Source organism: Pongo abelii, chromosome 13, assembly GCF_028885655.2.
Source record: "Pongo abelii isolate AG06213 chromosome 13, NHGRI_mPonAbe1-v2.0_pri, whole genome shotgun sequence".
NCBI classification, from domain to species: domain Eukaryota; kingdom Metazoa; phylum Chordata; class Mammalia; order Primates; family Hominidae; genus Pongo; species Pongo abelii.
The window spans coordinates 127,153,257-127,170,074 of record NC_071998.2 but is presented as its reverse complement, the minus strand read 5'-3'; the positions used below and the strand labels follow the sequence as shown (position 1 = coordinate 127,170,074).

The window sequence follows — 16,818 nt, the reverse complement described above, 5'->3', positions numbered from 1 at the left end:
ACTTCATGCCTCCAGAATGCATCCGTTTAATAGAAGGTTCCAGCGCTGACCGTACAAACCAGTAAGGAACCAGCAGCAAAGGACGTGGGGCGGCGCTCCTGATGTCAGCCGCCGCCCGGGATCTCGCCTTGCTAAGAAGATCCTCTCTCTCCACGTGGCCCAGCCCGGAGGCTGAATTGTGCTTCACAAGTCAGGGGTTTAGAAAATGAGGCTTTGCTTTAAAAGGTAAGTGTAAAACGGTCCATGGAAATGCACCATCTTCTGCCCAACGCCCCCCAGACGCAGTGGCCGGGAAAGTTCCGTGTGAAGTAGAGGAAACGGCATCTTCTGCTTCCTTCAGAAAGGTCCTCGGCAACAGGGCCCTCTGGGGGACCTGGGGACGCACCCCTATCACATGCCCGGCTTCCCTGGGCCCTTTGCTGCTTCTAACTTCCAGAAGGGGCTCAGGACAGCAAACAGCCCAGGGTCCCCCTCACCCGCCCCACAGAGTGCAAAACAGCAGCCCTGGCCCCCAGCCCTTGGCTGGAAGGAAGTGAGGCTGCTTCGCCGTGAAAGCTCAGGCCGGCTCTGAGTTGGGTGTGGCCCACGCGGGGCTCCTGGGTGCTGGGTTCTGTTCCCCTCCCCATGCACCCCAGCCCCACCCTCCAGCACAGCCTGGGCTCGGCCCTGCAGGGCGTCCGGTCCCTGCGTTGCCCTCCCAGCCAGCCCTGGTCACGAGTTGCGGTACATCTGTGTAAAGAGAAGTGGACTGCATCGATGTGTAAAAATAGGTTAAAAAACTCTCCTCACTAGCCTGCAGGTGCCCAGGGGTAAGCTGGCCCTCCCCCCCCGCATGAGGGGCTCCTTTCCAGGGTGGAGTCCCAGGAGTCATGGTGACCAGAGTGTGGGCATCCCCAGGGTCATGCTAGTGCCACCGTGTCCTCACACGCTCCTCTACGTCCTTGCTGAGGACCCTGGGCTTGGTGGCCCGAGCTCCATGCAGGGCTGGCTCAGAGCTGTGTCTCGTCACGAGTCTCGGGGTTGCAGGACGACAACTTGTGGCTGCAGCTGCTCTTCCGGCTCTGGGAGCTGCTGGCCACGTGAGCCAGGGGATCCGAGCGGATGAGATAGCTGCGGGAGGGCACAGGGGACCCTGGAGTGGACGTGGGCCGGGTAGCCCCTGCCCAGCCCTATGCTGAGCGGCTCTACTGTGGTGCCTGTGTCCTCGTCTCCCCAGCGCCCACCTGGTGCTCAGGGGGTCTCCACACAGCCCACAGGTGCTACTCACACAATGTCGCTGGGCTCCAGCCTCGTGTCGGGTGGAGGGTTGATGAGGACGTAGGAGAGGGTGTTCTGGTGGTCATTCATCTCGTCTGCAAAGGACACAGCCAGGCAGACGTCACCCCCCCCAGCCCTGCCCCTCCCAGCTCCGCAGGGGCCCGGAGGTGTGGGGGCTCCAGGATGAGCTGAGTCTTTCCGGCCTTCCTAGTCACCTCCAGCACCTCATCCTGGTGAGCCCAGCCAGGGCACATCCCTGACCGACACCTGTCCCTGGCCCATCCCCACACTGGCAGGGGGCAGCCAGGAGGGCAGCTGGGAGCCAGCTCTGACCCACACCCACCTCTGGTGCCAGGTGGCATCGCAGCAAAGGGGTGACCCTGAGCAGAGGCACTGAGCACACCTGTCCACACCAGCACACACCTGCCACATACCTCAGCCTACACACACCGGGACGTGTCTGTTCACCTCACATGCATGCATGCCTTCATCTACACCTGCACACACCTGTGCATACACCCACATGCCTACACACCTGCAGCTTCACCTCTGTATCCCACACACATTTGTGTCTGCACAGATCTTCACAGCAACCCATACCTATGCTATCCAGACCCCGCCTCCAGAGGCTGCTCAGCCCCGTCCCTCCCTCAGGGCCCTGCAGCTGCTGCTGTCCCCGGGCCTGGGCAGGCCACTCCCACTCTCTGTGCTCAGCCCTTTGCTTCAGACTGAAGTCCTGAGTGGCATCAGCCCACAGCAACCCCACCCCCCAGCTCATCCCTCCGAGAACATGGCCTCTGCCCCTCATGGGAGACAGCCTGGCGTCCGGCTCATGGGGTGGGCGTGGGGATGTGTCCCATGGGGTGAGAACGGTCCTGGAGAAACACCCCCCGCCCCCCATCATCTCACAGTCTCCACGGGGCCAGCAGGGTAGCCCTGCCAAGCACAGGTAGGGAGAGGCCACCATCCCACCCGTGGTCCTGGGTTCACTGGCCAGGAAGGAAGGGTCTGTGGCCTCAGTTTATCCATCTGATGGTGTCTAAGGGAACCTCCTGGATTCCTGTTCCAGGACTCCAAGGACAGAGCACAAAGGTGACCCAGGACGGGGAACCCCAGGAAGCGGAACCCCAGGAAGCCTCCACCCTGGCTGCTGCCATTCCCTCCTCTCTGCCCGTCCTCTCCCCTTGGGGCAGCCCTGCCATGGCCCCTGAGAAGGGAAAAGTTGGGGAGGCTGCTGGCCAGCCAGGTGGGGGCCATGCTGGTCCCTCTGCAGCGGGGGCTTTGGAGTTCCCACAGTGTGAGCACAGCTGCTGCCAGGGAGGTGGGGGCACAGGCTAGGACTTGGGCGGGGGGCAACCTGGGCAGCTCTGGCCAGGAGACCAGCTCTGCCTCAGGCCTCTTGCACACAGTGGCAGGTCATTTGGTGCCAGCTCTTGTTTCCACGCCTGCAGGATGGGACGGCCTGATACCTGCCCCTCATAGCTGTTTTGCTCTTTTCCCAAAACCCATAGTGGGGTCTTTCCGAGGCCTCTGGAGAAGTCCCAGGGGCCTCATGCTGAGGCGGTGCAGGGAGGCACACCCTCCCCGCCCTGGTGCCCACACACGCCTCTGGGGTGGCCACAGGGCAGGTGGCACAGGGAGTGGGTGGTGCGGGTGGCTCTAGTAGGTTCTTGGGACCCTGCCCCCCTGCCCCCCTGGCTTTGTGACGAGCACCCAGTGGGACACCAAGAACAAGGGGCCACCAGCTCGTTTCACTCCAGCAGGCACAGACCGGGCCCCAGGCCCCACATTCTCCCCCTGGGGTGCCCGGACCACACGCTTCTGAAGTGAGCAGAGCTCACTGGGCTGAGCCAGGCCGGGCTTTGTATTTCTTGGGGCTGGGCTGGGCTGGGCAGGGCACGCCAGGCCCCAGCTGCAGTGCCAGGGCCTGGGTTGTGGTCAGTCACGTGGCACTCGTCCTGGCTGCCCAGGATGGGCACAGAGGACTAGCTTTGCGTGTCCACGGTGCTTGGTGAAGGCTGGCAGCAGGTGTGCCTGAGGGCCTGGGGTGGGGCAGGGGCTGGCTTTGGCTCTTCTGGTGAATGTCCTGGGGCAGGGCTACCTGACTCCTCCACCCAGACCCTCTGACCTTCACTCCAGGCCTCAGTGGTAGCTCTGCCCACCTCCTGCCCCCAACCTGCTTCCTAACCCTGCAGGCCCCAGAGGCTTCTAGACCCCCTGGCCCTTGGCATCCATGGTCACTCCTGCCTGAATCCCCCACGCCAGGCCAGAGCTACCGCCACCCGAGCCTCAGTTTCCTTCTCTATAAACTGGGGATAACTAGTGCCTCCCTCCAGGGCAGCCGTGAGGAAGGCGTGAAGAGGGGGTTTGTGTGAGTATCGGGGCTGTGGTGCCTCCTCCCGCTGTGTGTGTGGGATGGGGGCTGCACGCTGGAGGGGCCCCAGGATGCTGCCCACCCGCCCCGCAAAGGGCGTGACTCTTCCTGTTCTGCCTCCTGGCCTAGACTCCGCTTGAATCCAAACATGGGGGTGCAGCTCCCCAGCTCCAGAACCCCAGCACCGTCACCCTCCCAGCCATGTAGGCCGAGCCCAGGAAATGCCTGCCGCATGAGTCCTGTGAGCCCTTGCCCCCCAAGCCCGCTGTGGCCGCGCCTGCCCTGGAGCCGCAGGAAGCCGTGGGGGGTGAGGGGAGCGGGCGACGCAGGCGTCCCACTCATGAAGGCCGCTAGCTGCAGGTCCGAGCTCCACAGTGCCCGGCAGAGCGAGGGTCTTCCATGAGTGCCATCGTAGGGAAAAGCACAGAGCCGGGAGAGGCCGATGCTTTACTTCCGTGGCTGCCCCAGGCTTGGCCCTGCCTCCGGGTGCAAGGCCATCCTGGCAAACAGGTCCCTCCCGAGCTAACCCCCGTCCTGGCTCAAGAGGCCCTTCAAGCTCCTGGGTTACCCTGTAGAGAGGTGTGGCAGCAGGGGCAGGCTCTGAGCTCCCCTGAGGCTGCCAGGACCCCTGGGAGCACCCCGGCCTGGACTCTGCTCTGAGCACTGACGGGGCGCAGCATGTTCTTGGAGCAAACAGGGTGCTGGGCGGCTCCTGAACACCCAGAACAGAACGGGGTGTGGAGCGGCTCTGCCCAAGCTGAGCAGGAAGAATCCCCTTGTGGAACCCCAGCTGGGGGACAAAGGTCACCACCCACCTGGCCTGGGCAGCCAAAAAGCCTGCCCACTCCTCGTGGCTTGGAGTCCCCACCCCTGCATCCAGCCCAGGCTTCACTGAGCTCCTCCCAGGGCCCTGGCTCGGGACCATCTGGGTGCTTCCTGAGAGCAGAGGAGCTTAGGGTCCTCGGACCACTCGTGGGACCGGCCACAGGGAAGGGCTGGCTGCAGGCCAGGGTGGCCCACCAGTCCCATCAGGGCTCATCATAAACAGCAAAGCAGGAGAAGCAGCACCAGGGTGAGCCCAAGAGCTGGGCAGTCGCCACTCTGCCTGGCGGCCAACAGCACCTCGACAAGCACAAGCCCCGGACCTTAGCCTCAGGCCCATCCTCAGCGCCCAGCCCGGGGACACTGTGTCGGCATGTGAGGCCTTGCCCAACAGGGGCACCTGGGCTGACACCTGGGACGTGCTCTCACAGCTCCTGTCCACCTGCTTGGCCGGGATGGCGCGGCAAGACTGCCGGCGGCGAAGGGTTGGCGAGCCCTGTTGTGCAGCGGTCGGCACCCGCCAGAGCAGAATTACCTTGCAAATATCCCAGGTTTACCCGATTCATGACATCACTGGCTGTTAAATTTGCTACGTCCTCTACAGAACACACAGAAAGAGGCACAGACAGAAACAAAGAGAGAGACAATGTCAGCAAGCGAGGTGCGGGCGGCCGGCACAGCGGGCGGGTGCGGGGGCAGCTGCACGGGAGGCCGGCCACCCCAGGACCTGCAGCCAGCGCCGGCCACCGGAAGCGAGTCGGTCACCAGAAAGGCGGTTGCTCCTTCCTTGCCAAGTTCTGGGGGCAGACAGCGGTCGCAGAGGCAGGCACCAGCTCTGGGGGTGGCCAGACCGGGCTGGATCATCCTCTGCCAACAGTCACAGGGGGCCACGAACATGAATGCTGGGCACCCCCCTCAGCCTCGGGAGCCCCACCTGAAAGGGCATGAAGTCCCTCCTGGGACAGGGACACTGTGGGGACTGAGGGAAGCTTCAAGGTGGGGACAGGGGGACGCCCTCCCCAGCGCCCACAGGGCTGGGGGCCGGGAAAGGTCTTCACAGGCCACCTGTTCCCCAAACCCTGGCCTCTGAGTCTCCTTCGGGCCCGCAGGCCAGCCCAGCCCAGCCCAGCCCAGCGACCCGTGAGCAGCTCCTGGGTCAGCCCTGAGCTCCTGACTCTGCTCAGGGGACTCAAGAGCCCGACCCAGGTAACAGACGCAGGAAGTAGGGTTGGGAGACTGGGCACTCCGACGGGACAGAGGCAGCCCTGAGCATCGGGCAAGTCCCCGAGATGGAGCAAGGGGAGGGTGGACGTCACTGGGCAGCGGCCCGATGCTGGGGAGCTGGGGCCCATGGCCTCATCAACGGAGGTAGCTTCCTAGCGTGAGGGAGGGGATGAGCTTCTCTCCACGCCAGGCAGGGCATGTACGGCCCTGAAGCCCAAGCACACTTCCCACCACAAGGCGCAGAGAGAGGGGACTGCGCAGATCTGTTGCTGAAGACGGACGCCGGGCTCCCTGAAGCAGCAGGAGGGGGCTGTGCCGTGCAAGTGGCAACAGGCCCATGGTGGACAGAGGCATGTCCTGGCTTGGGCCTTTCCCCCAGCCGTCCCCCCCTCACCCTGGCTGCTGGGAGGGCCGGGGGCTCCAGGAGGGGATCCCCACCACAGTCTTGTCCTCTGCAAGAACTCAGGGGCCCTGGGTATCCGCTGTCCAGCAGGACTGGCTGCAGCCAGCTGGCCCAATTCTAGCTGACGCCCTTGACTCAGGGAGCCCAGCCTGGCCCTCTCCACCCCACAGCTGCCTCCCCTGGCCAAAAGGCTCAGCCAGCTGTCTCTAATTTGGCAGAGAGGGAAACTGAGGCCCCAGGGCAGTGGGAGCGAGCGCCTCCCTAGGGGGCTCACACCAGGGATGCCCAAGGGTCCTGTGGCCTCCGAGCACCAGGGTGGGCCATGGCCACTTCCCTCCTCTGCACAGGGCCTCTGCTGGGCTGTGGTGGTGGTGCCCACAGCTGGCCCACAGTAGAGGCAGGCAGAGCATGGCCAGAAAGGCTGACAGACAGATGACAGCTCGGGCCCCGGGATGCCATGGCCGATTGTTCCTGGCTGCCGCCTGACCCTGGCCCAGTCCGTCCGTCCGGCCCCCACCCGCGCCGGGCGCCCTTACCGTAGCCGGTGGTGGGCAGCCCCAGGTGCTTCATGCGGTTCTTCACCAGCTCGGAGAGCTCCTGGCGCTCAGAGCGCCGGTACAGGCTGAGGCGCTGCTGGCTGATCCACTCCGCGGCCACCGCCCGGCCCGCCTGCTTGGGCCCCTTGCGGCTCAGCCTCCGGGCCCACTGCAGGCTCTTGTGCCGCAGCAGTGGGTGCTCTGTGGGGTCACTGCCGCCCGTGTGGCGGCCCTGGGAGCTGCCTCCGGTGCCAGCGCGGGAGCCCCAGGGCCCCTTCACTTCTCGCGTGTCCTCACAGTCCTCCATGTTCACCGAGATCTGGGACTGGGCAGGGCGGGGAGAGGTGAGGCTGCCAGGAGGGGCACGGGATTTGGGGCAGGGGCTTAGGAAAAGGTGTGGGCTCTGCGGCTTGAGGCCTGCATCGGAGCGGCTGGGGGTGTTAGGGAAGAGGACGAGGACAGACCCCCAGGTGCATGTGCCTTCCTCCTCCGGAAAGAATGTGCCTGGTCCAAGGTTTCCTCCTGAGCACAGATCGCTGGGCCACCCACCCTGCCTGGGCCTGGTCCAGGGATTCACCAGGCTGCTGAGGGCAGCTCCCTTCACCTCTCTGAGCCCTTATTTGTGTGGGTCTGGCCTGGGACCCATCTGGACCCCAGCATATCCTGGCCTTGCCCTGAGGGGTCACCCCCTCTGCGTGTCAATTTCTCCGTCTGCAGATGAGCCCTGATCCCTCTTGCAAACACACACTTCAGAGGCCCCAAACCAGGGGAATGTGGGCTGTCAGAGCCTGTGGGTCGTGGGGTGCTGGGAAGAGGCAGGGCTCCCCACCTGGGTGGCACCTTCAGAAAGGCCTGGGAAGCTGGGGGCTGGATGGTCAGGCCAGATGGGCATGGGGGCTGCCTGCCTTGGTGGGGCCTGCGAGGGGGCAGGGGTGCACCTGGTGTCCAAACTCACAGGCTACTGCCCCCAGGCCTCAGCTTCCCCACCACCAGTGCAGGAGGGAGTGACTGTCAACAGCCTTCTCTGAGCTGTGCTGGGGCCGACACATCCATGGGACCCGCTCCTGCCTCGGCTTTCCCAGGGCCCCGTGGGTGGGTGGGTGGGGCCTGGCAGGCTTCTCCACGTGAAGCTGCGATGTTCTGGTGCTCAGCAGAAGCTGCGTGGGCACGGAGGGGTTGCTTACCTGGGCTCTGAGATCGTGGGGCTGCAAAGGAAACAGGCGCAGTCTGGGACCTGTGGGCACACCCGTCCCCCATGCCGCCTCAGCCTGGGGTCTGCACCGAACATGCTTAGGACTGGCGGGCACGGTGCCTGCTGCTGTGTGCACTGCAGCACAGGGGCTGCCCGTATTCTTCCTCAAGCCTCCCCTGAGCCTCTCTGCCCTTGGTAGGGGTCATGGCTGCTCCAGCTGGAAGTACTGCATGTGGGCACACGGACCAGACGGAAAGAGCTGCCAGCAATGGCAAAGCTGATCTAGCCCAGGTCCCCGACACTGAAGGTGGGGATGCTGTGGGTCACACAGGACAGGGGCTGCCACAGTCCCAGCCCCCAGAAGGTGGGGATACTGTGGGTCACACAGGACAGGGGCTGCCCCAGAACCTCCGAGGTGGAGAAGACGTGGCTCTCTGTCCGGTAGATGCCGATGGGGATCTCAGCGCTGGAGGAGCAGAGCTTCTGGAAGAGGCGGCCGTACGTGCGGATCCACAGGTCGCCCTCGGTGATTTTCATCTGCAGGGTGGGAGCCCTGAGTCAGCTGGGGCAGATGGCGGCACCCAGAGCCTCCCAGCCACCGTGAATCAGGGGCGGGTGCCCATCCACCCACTCGGGACAGCCCAGCACGTCTCCAGCCCGGCCTGGCCGGGGGCACTTACGGCACAGAGGTACCCCGAGCCCGGCGTGGTGTCCAGGCCCAGCAGCAGCCGGGTGATGGTGATCATATAGTCCTTCACGAAGGACTGGCCAGGGACGGAGGGGCCACAGTGAGGCGCGTGGGCACGGGCGTGGGACACAGGTCCACACCCCACCGGCCACGGGCCCGCCACCCCCTCACGCACACACACACACAGAGCCACCAGGTCCTCAAGCACCACATGACCCACAGGCAGAGTTCTGGGAGGCCTTTTCTAAGAAAACTCCCTTGCCAGGCACCCATAGGTCAAAAAGGGCCCAGAAATCGCTGGGGCAAGGACAGGGCCCAGAGGTCTCCTTGGAATCCAGGGAAGGTCGTTCAGAGTGAGGCCTATCACTCAGAATGGGGACCAGGCTGCAGAGCCGAGGGCATGACGGGGGTCCCATCCACAAGGGCATGATTGGGGTCCCACCCAGGTGCCGCCCTCCTGCTGCCGCTTCCCAGCTGACCTGGTAGAGCAGCGTGTCCAACATGCTGATGCTGAAGACGCGGCCGGCGGCAAACGGCAGGCGGAACATGAAGGCCAGGTTGGAGCCGTTCTCTCGCTCCCTCTGTGGGAAAGGAGGGGCCTCAGATGGGCTGGTGCCGAGGTCCCTCCAGTGGCACGGCAGCCACGGGGGCGAGGGCACTGTGTGTGCGTGCACGTGTGTGCACCGTACATGTGTGTGATGGTGTGTGTGCACATTTGTACACAGTGTGTGTCTGCATGTGTGCACACACCAGCAGGCCTGAACCAGCTGTATCTTCCCAGACACACTCAGGGCCAGAGCCCGGGAGTGATGTGGGGCTCTGATGAGAAGGTGGACTCCTGGTGGCTGCCATGGGCACTGCGCTTGGTCAAGCGCCCTGCTCTTGCATCCCGAAATTCCAAATCCTCCTGATAATCCTCTCCTGCCCCGGTGTTTTGTAAGTGGTGTCGGAGGGCGTGTGGGGCCTGGGCTGAGGAGGAGCAAGCATTGGGCTGCCTGCTGTCCTTGGCCTCCCTGTCCCCGTGCTCCAGGCTCGCAACGGACCCACTGAGGTTCCTAGGGCTCCCGTAACAAATGACTGCAAACTTAGCAGCTAACACGACACCTGTCCCTCTCTCCCGGTTCTGGAGTCGGGAGTTTGAAGCGTCTCAGGCTGGATCCAGGCCTGGGCAGGGCCCTGCTCCCTCTGGAGGCCTGGGGGCTCCTTCTCTTGCCTTTTCCAGCTCCTGGAGACCGCCTGCCTTGGCTCGTGGCTCCCTCTTCCCTCTTCTGAGCTGGCCGTGCGGCTTCTTCCCACTGGACGGGGACCTCCGGCCTCTCCCTAGAAGGACTCTGATGGTGTGAACCTGCCGGATGCTCCAGGAGAATCTCCCATCTCGAGGCCCGTGACTTAATCCCATCTGCAGAGGCCCTTTTGCCATGTGAGGCAGTACATCCACGGGCTCCGGACTCGGCTGTGGCCAACTCTCGGGCCATTCTTCAGCGGAGGGCCCCAACCCTGGAGCTCGGCCTCCAAGCAAGTGTGCACAGGCACGCGTGTGCGCCCACGGAGGCCACACTTCCCCCTGGAACCAGAACTCGATTCACATGTAAAAGATACGACAGTGACAGGACAAGGAGGCAGAAGCCCCCTTTCCTCCTTTTCCTCCGGGTCTGCCCTTACTCATCAGTGGCCGGCAGGAAGGCTGGGGCATGAGAAACACGGAATTAGTTTTGTGCGGCGTTCCCGCTCTTGGGGCAAGAACCAGGTGCGACGAGCTGCGATGGGCGGGTGAGTTTGCAATCACGGTGATTTGCATCCAGAATTCCAGCTGCACTTCACGGAGACGAACGTGAAATTCCTGAACAACTTGGAATTTTAATTTTCCTTTGCTCAGAACAACACTAAACAGGAAACAAGAACCACGACAGGGCCAGAGAGAGACGTGGAAGGAAAGAAAAAGCTGGACGTATCAGGACCTTCCAGAGATTTCCTCCTGCTTTCTGGACAAGAAATTCACTTCTTTGTTCTGCTGAAGGCCCTGCAGATGATGGCCCTGGAGGGACAGGAGGGCTTCAGCAGGGGCTGAGCGGGTCCCGTTCACAAGTGGCAGTGAAGACAGGAGCACACAGGGGCGGATGAGCCCTTCCTGAGAATGAGACCCCCGGTCAGAGGGAGCAGGACAGGCACCGTGCAGCCCCAAGATGGGCAGAGCCAGCTTGAAGGAAGGCTCCTGGTGAGGAGGAGATCACACAAGCTGACCGTGTGAAAGCAATGAAGGGGTGGAGGAGTCCTGGGTGCTGGAGACCAGGGGAGGTGGACCGCAGGGGAGGTGGGCCCCAGGGGAGGTGGACGGCAGGGGAGGTGGACGGCACAGGAGAGACTCCTCTCTCACACCGGGGTTCTGAGAGCCTTCCGGAGCCAGCCCTCAAGGGGAGATGCATGTCAGCCCACCGGCAGCGTCCTTAATAATAGTTTCATTTTTTTGTTTTTTGAGACAGGGTCTCCCTCTGTCGCCCAGCCTGGAGTGCAGTGGCACAATCTCGGCTCACTGCAACCTCTGCCTCCTGGGTTCAAGCAATTCTCCTGCCCTAGCCTCCCGATTACAGGTGCCCTCCACCACGCCTAGCTAATTTTTGTGTCTTTAGTAGAGATGGGGTTTCTCCATGTTGGCCAGCCTGGCCTCGATCTCCTGATCTCAGGTGATCCGTCCACCTCAGCCTCCCAAAGTGCTGGGATTACAGGCATGAGCCACCGCACCCAGCCATTAAATTTTTTGTATAGATGGGGACTTGCTATGTTGCCTGGGCTGGTCTTGAACTTCTGGCCTCAAGCGATTCTCCTGCTTCAGCCTCTAAAAGTGCTGGGATTACAGGTATGAGCCGCTGCACCTGGCACAGCATCTCACTGACGGTCGTGTGTGCCATCTCCACCTCCTCCCTTTTTCCTTCTGGAGTCATGCCTGGAATCCTGTCTTTATCCTTCCACTGTGCCTGGATGTAGAAGATGTTGGCTGCAGGGATTTGGGGCAACTTTTCTTCTTTTTTTTTTTTAACTTTCAGTATTCTTTGAAGTAAAATACATAATAAACATGTACATTTTTATAATAATAAATTGGCAATAATGTCTTTTAAATAAGGGTTTGAAGCTGCCACAGGTGTCCCTGTTGGAAGCAGGTCACCGTATGCTGGCCCGTCTGTCAGAGAGACCCACGGGGGATCTGGGGCCAAGGCCACCCAGGCTGGAGAAGATGCAGCCCCTGGTGCCTTCTACAGGCTCCTTGCATGCCGGGAGGCGGATCCCAGCCTCTGCAGAGGGTGATGGGTCAGGTGGCCCACGGTGCCCTCTCCTCCCTCAGCCCCACATCTCTGTATATGCCTGGCCCTGCCCAGGGCCCAGGGCATCTGTCCCACACGGACCCCAGCACCATGTCAGCCCAGAGGAGCTCACGGCTGCTTCCAGAGGCTTTGCTGACGTCCTGACTTCTCCTCGGACGATTTCTCCCTGACTTCTCCTTGGTCCCTGTCACACAATTGCCACGGAACCGCATGACTGGAGCTGGAGCCCAGGACTGTTCACTGCCCTGAGATGGAGAGCTGGCCGTACCCGCCCTGGCAGCACAGAGCCCCAGTGGAGGTGAAGCTGGGGAAGGAGTTGGCCCCACGGCGGGGCCAAGGGTGGGTGATTGGTGATGGCTGCCTGGCGGGAAGGCAGGCAGGAGCGTGTTGGCCGCGTGCTTGCTGACCCAACCTTCAAGCCACCTTGTGGGACAGAGAGGTGCAAGGCTGAGGCTGGAGGAGCCGTGCCAGGATGACTGCCTCGACCCTGACTCCACGGCAGCATCCCTGTCCACACTGTGTCAGACTCGGTCTTCCAGATCTGGAGAGTCCTCCCAGCCCTAGGGAGCGGCCCGGCACCTGAACACAGAATCCTGCAAACTTTCTCCCCTTCCGTGATTCCAGCTGCGGAGCTCCCCGCTCTGCTGGCTGAGCCGGGGACCGGGGCCAGGAGCTCCCAACGCCAGGCAGGGCAGGCTCCAGGGTGGGCTTGGGCGGCGGGCAGTGCAGACAGAGCCCTCTCCTGTGCTGAGACCAGCTGCCCGAGCATCCCCCTACGCCTCAGGCTGGCATCTCTGAGGCAGGAGTCCCTGTTGAGCTGGTGGCTGCCCAGCCCGGCCTCCTCTCGCTTCTCTGGGGCAGAACTGACTCCAGGATCCCTATGGGCTCTTGGTCCACGGCTGGCCGGAACACACTTTCACTCTCCATCGGGTTCAGGTGGGACAAAGCCATGTCCGTGTTGCAGGGAGTGCCCGTGTGTGTCCTCTGCCTGGTGTTGGTGGTCAGGCCGGGCCTGGCTCAGTAGGTCCTCCACGGCGTCACAATCCTGCAGCCACGCAGGCCCCAGCAGCTCGCCGATGAGGACTTCAGCCCAGACGGGTGAGCTCGGGGTTTGTGTGGAACAGACAGCATCGCTGCTCCTGACCAAGGTGCCCGCTCCCTGGTCTCAGCCTAGGGCTGCTGGGGCACCAGCCCCCATGTGGACAAGGTGGTGCTGTCCCAGCCTGAGCTGGTGGGGAATGGGGTGGTGCTGGCGTCAGCCAGACATCAAGGCAACAGCAACAGTGGCCGTGCCCTCCGCAGGCCTGCGTGCCTGTGCCCCAGGGTTCCACACCTGACCCTGGGTGGTGCCCTTCATGGAGCTCCAGGGGCAGAAAGCCAATTCCAGCTCAGCCACTTGCTCCACTGTGCGATCCGGGGCAGGCCCCTTCCCTCTCAGGCCCTCGGTCCTTTGTCAATACCATGAGGCAGTGGTTACAGTGAACCTGTTTCAAGGTCGGGCGTAGTGGCCGGGGCAGCGGGGGGAGTCTGGAACGGCGCAGCCGTGTGCGTTATCTGTACTAAGAGCTACTGGCCAACCTATGTGGAACCACCGATCTGAGGGCTCCCCATGGGGGTGCTGACCAACTGACCATGCCAGGACAGATGGCCTTGGCCTCCAGACACAGCCAGGCCTGGTCCCTCCCTGCTCAGGGAGATGGAGGGCTGCTACGGGCCACATTCCCAGTGCCCCACATGTGGTCAGGGAAACACCCTGCCTCCGTCTCCCGGCTCCACCATCAAGAGCACCCTGTCTATGCTGGGCCCCCCACCCCTTTTCCTCTCATGGCACTGGCCCCCTTTCCCCTGAGCCCCTTTCTCCTACTCTTTCTGGGCCCCTGGGGTGGTGGCTGGCACGGGGCAGGGCTGCTCACCTTTTCTAGTTTGGAAAGAGCCAGAGAGTAGCTGTCCTTGGCGCGGAACTGCATGAAGCGCATGTTGGAAGGGTGGGTGAGCTCCGTGGTGATGCTGAGGCTGGGGAAGAGCCTGGGGGAGGCAGGCGGCTCAAGGCGGGGCCCACGGTGGTTGTGGGAGGTCTCAGGGTGGGGGCCCATGATCATGTGGCTGTGGGGGTCTCAGGGTGGGGTCATGTGGTCGTGGCTGTGGGGGTATCAGGGCAGGGTCCATGGCTGTGGGGGTCTCAGGGTGGGGGCTTGTGGTCGTGGCTGTGGGGGTCTCAGGGCAGGGTCCATGGCTGTGGGGGTCTCAGGGTGGGGGCCCGTGGTCGTGGCTGTGGGGGTCTCAGGGTGGGGGCCCGTGGTCGTGGCTGTGGGGTGGTTTGGAGCCAAGCCCCGGACACTGGGCGCACCGGAACATGGTCTGCACGTTGACGATGGTCTTGGCGTCCGCCATGTAGTCCTCCTCGGCGCTCATGGTGCTCTCCTTGTCCACCACCACCAGGTTGTCCGCGTAGATGATGCCACACTGCAGCAGGCTGTCCAGGCTGGTGGCGGGACCGGAGCCCGTGGCTGAGGATGCGGCCCACTCCCCACCCACAGGCCTCCGGGATTTGGTCCGAAGGCAGGAGGACCTCAGCCCCCCACCCCACCTGCGGTCGGGGTCACCCCAGACTTTAGAAGAGGAGGGGAGGGGTGGGTGTGGAGCCCCCTTAAGCCACGGCCGGCCACGCCTTACTTGTCCACGGAGCCCTCCATGTAGTAGACCATGGGGAAGCAGCAGATGGCTTCCAGGAAGTGGTGGTCGGGCCTGTGGGGACAGCGGTCCTGGAGGGGCCCACCCTGCTCCAAGGCCTGCCCTCCCCAGGCCCAGTGGGTCCCTACCCTCCATGTGCAGAGCTGGGCCAGGCAGGGGTTCCCCAGAACTGCAGCATATGGGACCTGGGGGGTACTTTAAGGCCAGTGGGCCATTCTTTATTTTATTCAAGGGGAAACCAAGGCCTGGGAGGATGGGACCTGCTGAGGTCACACAGCCAAGATGACCCTGGGCTCAGCTGTCAGGGTCCTAGGGTCCCCTGGGCAAAAAGGTGCCTGGGAGGAAGAGCCATGTACCCCCCACAATCCTGGGGCTCAGAGTGAGTGGAGCAGGAGGCAAACAGGACAGAAGGAGTGACAAAGGAGGAGGGGGAAACGGGGAGAGAGGACCAGAGTGGCAGGAGCTGGGAGCCACAGGAGCTGAGAGCAGGGAGGAGCTGGGAGACAGGAAATGGGAGTGGGGAGGAGCTGGTGCAAGGAGGAGCTGGGAGCGGGGAGGAGCTGGGAGCCAGAGGAGCTGGGAGCAGGGAAAAGCTGGGAGTGGGGAGAAGCTGGCAGTGGGGAGTAGCTGGGAACTGGGGGAGCTGGAAGCGAGGAGGAGCTAGGAGTGGGGTGGAGCTAGGAACCGGGGGGGCGGGGAGGACCTGGGAGCCAGAGGAGCTGGGGGTGGGGAGGAGCTGGGAGTGGGGAGGAGCTGGGAGCCAGAGGAGCTGGGACTGGGGAGGAGCTGGGAGCCGGAGGAGCTGGGAGCCAGAGGAGCTGGGAGCCAGAGGAGCTGTGAGCTGGGAGTGGGGAGGAGCTGGGGAATGGGGAGGAGCTGGGAGCCGGAGGATCTGGGAGCTGGGAGTGGGGAGGAGCTGGGAACTGGGGGAGCTGGGAGCAAGGAGGAGCTAGGAGTGGGGTAGAGCTAGGAACTGGGGGAGCAGGGAGGACCAGGGAGCCAGAGGAGCTGGGGGTGGGGAGGAGCTAGGAGCCAGAGGAGCTGTGAGCTGGGAGTGGGGAGGAGCTGGGAGCCGGAGGAGCTGGGAGCCAGAGGAGCTGTGAGCTGGGAGTGGGGAGGAGCTGGGGAATGGGGAGGAGCTGGGAGCCAGAGGAGCTGGGAGTCAGAGGAGCTGGCAGTGGGGAAGAGCTGAGAGCCGGAGGAGCTGGCAGTGGGGAGGAGCTGAGAGCCGGAGGAGCTGGGAGGGGGGAGGAGCTGGGAACTGGGGGAGCTGGGAGCAAGGAGGAGCTGGGAGTGGGGAGGCTCTGAGAACTGGGGGAGCTGGGAGCAAGGAGGAGCTGGGAGTGGGGAAGCTCTGAGAACTGGGGGAGCTGGGAGCAGGGAGGAGCTAGGAGTGAGGAGGAGTTGGGAGCTGGAGGATCTGGGAGTGGGGAGGAGCTGAGAGCCAGAGGAGCTGGGAGGAGGAAGAGCTGGGAGTGGGGAGGAGCTGGGAGCAGGAGTGGGAGTGGGGAGGAGCTGGGAGCAGGAGGAGTTGGGAGCAGGGAGGAGAGCCCCCTTTTTAGGAAAGCTGAGAGGACCAGGCCAGAGGCCCCATGTTCCCGTGCCCTCTGCAAAGGTGAAGGGTGGGCCCAGTTGGGGAGGCTGCTGGCTGCAGGTCTGAGGGCCCGGGTGGGCGGGGTGGGCTGAGCCCCAGGAACCTCACTTGTTGTCCAGCAGCAGCACAATGGGGTTCAGCTCCTTGCGGGATCTGTAGTAGGCCCGCAACGGCACGATGAAGTTGTACAGCCCGTTGCCGGCCGTCTCTGCCGAGACGATGATCAGCTTGTTCTTGAACCCGTAGGCCTTGGCGTCTTCATAGCTGTTGTGCTTGCAGCCCTGGGGGCAGATGCTGGAGTCAGGGCTGGCTCCTGCTGGCCACTGGAGCCCTCCCAGACCCCTCACCAAACATCCCCCGTGAACACCCAGCCGTCAGCCTCTCAGCCCACAGCCCTTTCACGGCCTACACGTGCCGGCGGGGAGCTACAGGCACCACCAGATGCCACAGCTGTGCCCACAGGCGGCACAGAGCAGAGTCATGTCAGGGGTGGAAAGGGCGGTGTCCATGTGAACATGTGGTTTTGGCATGTGGCTAGAGATCTAGGCGTGGGCATAGATACGTGTCGTGTGTGTGCACACGTTTTCTCAGAGCAGGGATGTCAGCAGCAGTGAGCACGCCACATGCCCAGGTCTTGGTTTCCAATCATCATTTTCCACTAAAAGTAATCAGGGTTCCTTGGAGAAGTGGTTCATTCCAGACTGGAGCAGGGGAAGGCCA

General features: G+C 63.2%; 1 protein-coding gene across 1 annotated transcript in view; it reads right to left on the bottom strand.

Annotated features, from left to right (window-relative positions):
• Positions 1-12: 12 nt before the first annotated feature.
• The window catches only part of KCNT1 (potassium sodium-activated channel subfamily T member 1), a 94,156-nt gene continuing 77,350 nt past the window's right edge, over positions 13-16,818 (bottom strand). Inside the window, exons 21-31 of the mRNA XM_063714531.1 lie at positions 16,207-16,379; positions 14,487-14,558; positions 14,161-14,295; positions 13,727-13,838; positions 8,976-9,077; positions 8,489-8,572; positions 8,217-8,345; positions 7,801-7,821; positions 6,617-6,941; positions 1,268-1,352; positions 13-1,110 (exon numbers count right to left, since the gene is read on the bottom strand). Coding sequence (XP_063570601.1) covers positions 990-1,110; positions 1,268-1,352; positions 6,617-6,941; positions 7,801-7,821; positions 8,217-8,345; positions 8,489-8,572; positions 8,976-9,077; positions 13,727-13,838; positions 14,161-14,295; positions 14,487-14,558; positions 16,207-16,379 — 1,359 coding nt within the window. The 3' untranslated portion in view covers positions 13-989. The remainder of the gene's footprint in view (positions 1,111-1,267; positions 1,353-6,616; positions 6,942-7,800; positions 7,822-8,216; positions 8,346-8,488; positions 8,573-8,975; positions 9,078-13,726; positions 13,839-14,160; positions 14,296-14,486; positions 14,559-16,206; positions 16,380-16,818) is intronic.